Raw genomic sequence first — 7713 nt, forward strand, 5'->3', positions numbered from 1 at the left:
CCCTCCCTCTCCCTCTCTCTCTCTCTCTCTCTCTCTCTCTCTCTCTCTCTCTCTCTCTCTCTCTCTCTCTCTCTCTCTCTCTTTTTCACACACCCGTCGCTTGGAATCGCGAATCGCCCCTGTATATCCCATGCGATGAATAATTATGTTGAATTACTTTACTTTTCTTGTGCCAAATGTATCACACACACCTAGAGGTTTACTAGAGTGTTTACTAAACTTTTCCTAATTTCTATTCTGGACGAAATGCCACTCACAGCAAAACGTACAATAATCGGGGGCAATATAGGAAGGTTCGGGATGGGTTATTTGGGAGGGGTTGATTCGGGATGTAACCGACTTGGTCTCAGGGGGAGCAATGTGCACGTTTTGTCGTCATTGGCGTGACGTAATGCTGACGTTAGTGTACACACGATGTTGCAGGTGGACGCGGCAGACGCACAGCGGATTTTGCTGCAGGCAGGTTCACGCTCCCGTCGCCACAATGCGGACTCCGACGCCTCCGATAGCAACGACAAAGGTAAAGAATACGATTTTAACAAGAAATTCCTCCGAGGTAGGAAAAACACCCCCGTCCTTACCATTCTCACTGCCACCAACTGAGAAGGTTATTTCCCTTTGACCATTAATATGTCCCTCTATAAGTCCTTGTAGAATCTTAATCCACCAATAACTCCGTAACCGTGTGTTTGACTGGTCCCAATTTTTGTAAGGACCGTCTCAGGAATGTATAGAACCTGTTCACCAAGTTTGGTGACGATCGGTCCGTTCATTCTTGAGATCTATATGCGAACACAAACACACAAACACACAAACAAACACATCGACCGAATCCTATACACACCCCTATACCGGGGGTGTAACAATTGAAGAGCTATCATAAAAGAAACAAAAGAAAAAAATGTAACGTCTGCAGACCGCGTATTCTTCAACTTTTGTCAAAACTAATTATTTTTCAATACATTCAAAGAGAAACTTTTTTGACCCGAGCGCGTCGCTACGATCTGAAGAGGCATTGAGCGCTTGCCTCTCACACTGGCGTACTCCCACTCGAGGCAATTTTTTTTTTTTTTTTTTTTTTTTTTTTTGGGGGGGGGGGCTCTTTACACTACCTCAGTAACACGAAGTGAACACTGCGTTCGGAGCTAGGCTATGGTTTCAGCTCAACCGTGACTTACGTCTTTATTCAGAGCTAGGCTGTGTCAGTTAAGCTCACTTGTGACCTGGTTCTTTTTTCCCCACCAGGAGGCGGTGACCTGCTGTCTACCGGGCTGCACGAGTACCAGGCCAACCCGTTGATCCAGGCCTTGAAGCACTTCGTGCAGAAGACCCTCATGCCCATCTTCCTCATGGCCACGACGCCCACTCTGGTCATCCTCCTCTGGTTCTGCGCCGTGCACTGCGACAACAGCTTCACCAAGCTCGGGGCAATCTTCAGCGAGAAGTGAGTTCCTGTTTGTTGTTGGTGGTGGTTGTGGTGGTGGTGATGTTGTCTGGAGATGGTGATGGTGGTTAATAACCTGATCCTCCTTTTTTGGGGGGGGGGGGGGAGCGAATAAGGTGCCTAAGTGAGTTTGTGCAAAACATTTTCTGGTCCAGATTTTTCAGAATAACCATTAAATTACTTTTCTTTCTGTGTTTCAGGTCATTCATAGGCGGACTGGCCTTCGTATGGAGTCACGTGCACTCGCCCTCCCCGGCCATTGTGGCGATCCTGGTGTCGTACTCGGCCTTCGCGCTGTGCCTGATGCGCCTGGTGCCGGGAAACACGGTGTACGGCCCGCTGACCCCCAAAGGCAACCGGCCCCAGTACACCGACAACGGCTTTTCCTGCTTCCTCATCACCATCGCCGCCTTCCTCGTGGTGACCGTCGTGTGCAAGACCTACTTCTCCGTGTCGCCCACCATCGTGTACGACCGCTTTGACGAGGTGCTGCTGGTGCTGAACATCTTCTCTATGCTCTTCTGCCTGCTGCTGTACGTCAAGGGGCTGCTGGCGCCTTCCACGTCCGACTCGGGCTCGTCGGGCAACGTCATCTTTGACTACTACTGGGGCACGGAGCTGTACCCGCGCCTGCTGGGCTTCGACGTCAAGGTGTTCACCAACTGCCGCTTTGGCATGACGGTGTGGCCGCTGCTGGTCTGCGTCTTCGCCCTCAAGTCGTACGAGCTGCACGGGCCGGTGGACAGCATGCTGGTGTCGGCGCTGCTGCAGATGATCTACTTCGCCAAGTTCTTCTGGTGGGAGGCCGGCTACATGTGCACCATCGACATCATGGTGGACCGCGCCGGCTACTACATCTGCTGGGGCTGTCTGGTGTTTATACCGGGGCTGTACGCGTCGGTCTCCCTCTCCCTGGTCAATCACCCCGTCCACCTGGGTCTGCCCCTGTCCGTTCTCATCGTCACCCTGGGGGTCCTGGCCATCTACGTCAACTACGACGCTGACCGCCAGAAGCTGTACGTTCGCAACGCGCAGGGCGAGTGTCTGGTGTGGGGGCGCAAGCCCGTCATCCTGCGTGCCCGGTACATGCTGGACAGCGGCGAGACCAGGGAGTCCATCCTGCTGGCCTCGGGCTGGTGGGGACTTGCCCGACACTTTCACTACGTGGCGGAGATCGCGCTCACCTTCTGCTGGTCCGTGCCGGCGCTGTTCAGCGGCGGGCTGCTGCCGTACACCTACTGCCTGTGGCTGGTGCTGCTGCTGACTCACCGTAGCTACCGGGACGACGAGAAGTGCGGCAAGAAGTACGGCCAGTTCTGGGTGCAGTACCGCCAGCTCGTCCCCTCCAAGATCATACCATACATCTTCTAGGCTCCTAGGATTGTTGTGATTATTTTTATTTTTATTTTTATTTTTTGAGCACCAGCTTTGTACTTTCTTTTGGGCTATAATTCTTTGTCTCTTACCGTCATTCCAGAACTAACGAAGAAAAAAACACTCGTAATTGTCTTCTGCAATTTTGAACATAATTACAAAATGATCCTACTCAATCACTTACTTTTGCTCTTCTGTGCTCATGAATACTCTGTGGATGTTTTCTTTGCGCTAGTTAGTTCTTCCAGCATTTTTCTTCTTCTTCTTCTTGGCGTTCGCAGAGGTTACACAATCAGTCCAGCACTGGTGATAAATGTTGTCGTTTTCTCCAACTCCTGTCGACTGCCGTATTGTTTGGTCTGCAAGGGAGTTGGTGACGGCCACACTTCTTTTCGTTCCTCATCTAGTAAGGGACATCGCTGTAAGATGTGTTCCGCTGTTTGGTCTTCTTGACCGCAGGCACAGGTTGGTGATGGCGCCAGCTTGAACTTTCGGTTCATGTGAGCATTGAGCCTGTTGTGGCCAGTACGCAGCCTGATGAGGTTGACATGCTGCTCTCTGGACATTGTGTGGTAGTCATCTCTGTTTGTCCTTGGCCTCATCAATGCCTTGATGATTGTCTTCTGCTCACTAAAGCTGACACTGTTTTCAGGTTGGTCTTCCACGGCTCCTTCTTTCGCCAGCTCATCTGCCCTTTCATTTCCTGGTATCCCACAGTGTGCTGGTATCCACTGGAGGACAACTCTTCTGGTTTGTCTGACCATCTGTAATGCTTTGGCCAGCTGTGGGAGTTTGTCGTTCTGCATTTTTCTTCAATTTAACAAAGACCCTGAATGCTCTGTATTTTATGTTCTTTGAATCTATCGAGTTTTTTCCGTACATCTTCGCGTTCGTCGATTATGACAGTTTCCAGTTGTCGGTCTCCTCGATTATCTTCCAGACTTATAGGAGTGTTTGTGTGATGCACCAGCCTAGTCATTGAAGGTCGGGTTTCAATCTGTGACAAGGCTCTTTTTGTCCATGCAATGGTTTTTGCTTTTGTTTCTGCCCTACCTTTTAACAAATTACAGATACTGAGCTAAACTCGCACGGGTTTCCTCTGCTAGCGTCATTCATGATTGCGAGTACTGGACAAAAGTTAATGTACAGACTTGGGTCACAGACGAGCTTGCATAACAACGTACAGCGTACACCAACATACATTGATTCCATCAATTACCTTAGTTACGGAGCATTTTTGAGGTGATCACTGCAGGAGTGTCTAAATGAAAGCACGGCGAATTTTCCTTGGACTTGTTTATGTTAAAGGCCCACGCCGCCTCACAGGAGGTTTACATAACGATGACATCTTCATAGCTTCCAATCCGCACCTATACGTCCACGACAAAATAAACTCTTTGAAAAATGGTGTTCCCTAGCAGTAAGCGTACAAACGAAAGGGTGTTTGTACTGTAAGTAAAAAGCCTGGCGGTGTCTGTGATCGGAAACTGATGGTTTTCGGGAGGCGGAGTTGGCCTTTAAATTCGCGAGAGCGGTTATTTAAAAATTTTTTTTTTTTTAACTAATATTGCTTTTTTTTTTTAATAATGTATATTTGACTGGCCGTTTTGTTTGACAAGTGGAGGAACAGAATACGCATTCCGTGGTATTCGCTTTCGTCAGGCGTTCTAATTCTGCGCACATTGTCGTCATTTTCATTGTCACGATGAAACACTATCATATATATAGCCATGCTCGTGAGATGACAAGAAATGTGAGTTTCCATGCACTTGTCAGAGTTTGATCTAGTCAGACATCTGTTGACTTTTTTCTGTTCTTCTTTTTTATTTTGTTTTTGTTTGTTTGTTTAAGCCAAACTTGTGGTCATTGCAAACGAATGCGTGATCCACTTTTCGCTGCAGCGAAGATACGAACGAGTCCCATCTCATCGTCTTAGTGTTAGCTTGCGTGTAAAAACTGTGTGGATGTTTGAATGGTGCTGAAGAATGATGAAAATCGTTTAAAGGTTTTGAATGCTTATTCGATTGCACATTGGTGTTTCTCTTGGCCAGCTGGTTGTGCGTTATTTATTTATTTATTCAATCAATTATTTGTATATTTAAGTTTATTTGCGAGTGTTTTCCCTGTCTGATGATCGGTCTCTTTATGCACTGGTGAGCAGCCATTCATTTTGTTGAAATACTCAACACCTTTGTCTTGGTATAAGAGTTTTTGACGTTCGTTTGTGCTTGAAGGAAGCTGCAAAGTGATGATCGCAAAGAAATATGCAAGAGTTAAATGGTCGGTAGCAACGCTGTCATATGCGTACTGCTAGGCCGTTTAATATTGTCGATTTGTAGACTGCTTTGCAACACCATTCGTGCTGCGCACATCTTTTTGATGGACATTGACATTTGAGGCGAATGGATATTTCGATCGGTTGAAAATGATATCAACAGAAAGACAATTATCCAGGCAGATTGCTTTAAACTTCGGATTATTTTTGAGTGTAACAGTTCTGAGTGGTGACTTTGAAGCGTCCTTTTTTTTGCGTGTATAAGTTAATGTTACTTGACTGTATGTGCTTTTTACATAGAGGGGGGAATCGAGACGAGGGTCGTGGTGTGTGTGTGTGTGTGTGTGTGTGTGTGTGTGTGTGTGTGTGTGTGGGCGTGTGTGTGTGTGTGTGTGTGTGTGTGTGTGTGTGTGTGTGTGTGTGTGTGTTTGTGTGTGTGTGTGTGTATGTGTGTGTGTAGAGCGATTCAGAGTAAACTACTGGACCGATCTTTATGAAATTTTTCATGAGAGTTCCTGGGTATGATATCCCCAGACGTTTTTTTCATTTTTTCGATAAATGTCTTTCATGACGTCATATCCGGCATTTTGTAAAAGTTGAGGCGGCACTGTCACACCCTCATTTTTCAATCAAATCGATTTAAATTTTGGCCAAGCAATCTTCGACGAAGGCCGGACTTTGGTATTGCATTTCAGCTTGGAGGCCTAAAAATTAATTAATGACTTTGGCCATTAAAAATCTGAAAATTGTAATTAAAATTATACCCCCCGCGGGTTAGGGGGAGTCCCATATTGGTTGGGACGAGAAAGAATTTACCCGATGCTAACCAGCATGTCGTAAGAGGCGACTAACAGGTTCTGTTTCTCCTTTTACCCTTGTTAAGTGTTTCTTGTATAGAATATAGTCAATGTTTGTAAAGATTTTAGTCAAGCAGTATGTAAGAAATGTTACGTCCTTTGTACTGGAAACTTGCATTCTCCCAGTAAGGTCATACATTGTACTACGTTGCAAGCCCCTGGAGCAATTTTTTGATTAGTGCTTTTGTGAACAAGAAACAATTAACAAGTGGCTCTATCCCATCTCCCCCCTTTCCCCTATCCCATCTCCCCCCTTCCCCCGTCGCGATATAACCTTGAATGGTTGAAAACGACGTTAAACACCAAAGAAAGAAAGAAAGAAAGAAAGAATTAAAATTATTTTTTTATAAAACGATCCACAATTACGTTTGTCGTATTTTTCATCGTTTTCTGATTCCAAAAACATATAAATGTGTTATTTTCAGATTAAAAACAAGCTCTGAAAATTAAAAATATAAAAATTATGATCAAAATTAAATTTCCGAAATCGATTTAAAAACAATGTCATCTTATTCCTTGTCCGTTCCTGATTCCAAAAACAGATATAGATATAATATGTTTGGATTAAAAACACGGTCAGAGAGTTAAAAAGAATAGAGATATAGAAAAGCGTGCTATCCTCCTCAGCGCAACCGCTACCGCGCTTATCTGGATTGTTAATTTCACTGCCTTTGCCACGAGCGGTGGACAGACGATGCTACGAGTGTACGGTCTTGCGGAAAAAATGCAATGCGTTCAGTTTCATTCTGTGAGTTCGACTGAGCTTGACTAAATGTTGTATTTTCGCCTTACGCGACTTGTTTTGTATTAAAAGAACTTTTGGACCAACGCAAACTATTCGTTTATTGCAAAATAATAAAGTTGAACGGCTTATTAGTTTATGGTTTATGGTTTAGAGTGTTGTCGAGTGCTTTGACGTGTTCTTTTCTTTTCCAATGTCTTTTATATCGAGGCTGAACTTCCAGGGGGAAAAATACGCCCTTCCCAAAACTCAGTGAACAGAAGAACTGGATAGTCTACCAAAGATCAACATCGTTACAGATATGCACGTGTAGTGTAACATTAATCATGTTTTCGTGCATTTCCAAAACTAACGAACCACGAAAAGTATGTCAGTATGCTGCCCAATCTGTAATATCTAAGCAAGCAAACTGTTGTACGAGTGCTTGAAGGTGGAGAAAATGGTGAACAAGTGCAGTATAACACTTTTTTGTTTAATTATTTCCTGTTTGTGGTTGTGAGCGAGCATACTTTCAGACTGACTGATTTCCTGTTGCTGACGAAAAGGGTCTGTGTTCGCTTTATGAAATGTACTCGTGAGAATGCGTAATTGTCATAATAATTTTTATATGCTATGTTCTGTAATGTGGGTGAACGCATGTGTGAGAGAACAAAGACGAATTGTTTGATTTTGCGTGTGCAGGAAGGAAACGATTTTCGGTCGTTGGTGCGTTTTATATTTTGTGTCATAGTTGTATTACACCTGCAATATTTGTTTCCCTTGAACACATTAGATGAAGACAGATTCTGGATGATTTTGTGTTAGTACATCTGTTGGTGTGTGTGTGTGTGTGTGTGTGTGTGTGTGTGTGGGTGCGTGTGTGTGTGTGGGGGGGGGGGTGGGGGGGGGTTAGCAGTTAAAAAGTTTGACGAGGAAATACGGTGCTACACAAAAGAAAAAAAAACAATAGCCAAAAACAAGACAAAGCACAAAACAAGGTCTAGAAAAGAAGAATTAATTGGAAGTCATAGCTAGGAAAGTA

The 7713-nt window shown here is 44.9% G+C and overlaps 1 protein-coding gene across 1 annotated transcript; it reads left to right on the forward strand.

Moving 5' to 3' along the window:
* Positions 1–428: 428 nt before the first annotated feature.
* Positions 429–7480, forward strand: LOC138966598 (uncharacterized). Its single transcript, XM_070338882.1, has 3 exons — positions 429–520; positions 1246–1444; positions 1645–7480. Exons 2-3 carry the CDS (start codon positions 1335–1337, stop codon positions 2813–2815), a joined length of 1281 nt encoding a protein of 426 aa, XP_070194983.1. The 5' UTR covers positions 429–520; positions 1246–1334; the 3' UTR covers positions 2816–7480.
* The last annotated feature ends 233 nt before the right edge of the window (positions 7481–7713 follow it).

The sequence above is a fragment of the Littorina saxatilis genome, linkage group LG5, assembly GCF_037325665.1.
Source record: "Littorina saxatilis isolate snail1 linkage group LG5, US_GU_Lsax_2.0, whole genome shotgun sequence".
Taxonomy (NCBI): domain Eukaryota; kingdom Metazoa; phylum Mollusca; class Gastropoda; order Littorinimorpha; family Littorinidae; genus Littorina; species Littorina saxatilis.

Coding starts and splice junctions, on each gene's coding strand:
- LOC138966598 (XM_070338882.1), top strand. CDS start 1,335: ATGCCCATCTTCCTCATGGCCACGACGCCCACTCTGGTCATCCTCCTC. Junction 1,445..1,644: donor GGGGCAATCTTCAGCGAGAA/GTGAGTTCCTGT, acceptor TCTGTGTTTCAG/GTCATTCATAGGCGGACTGG.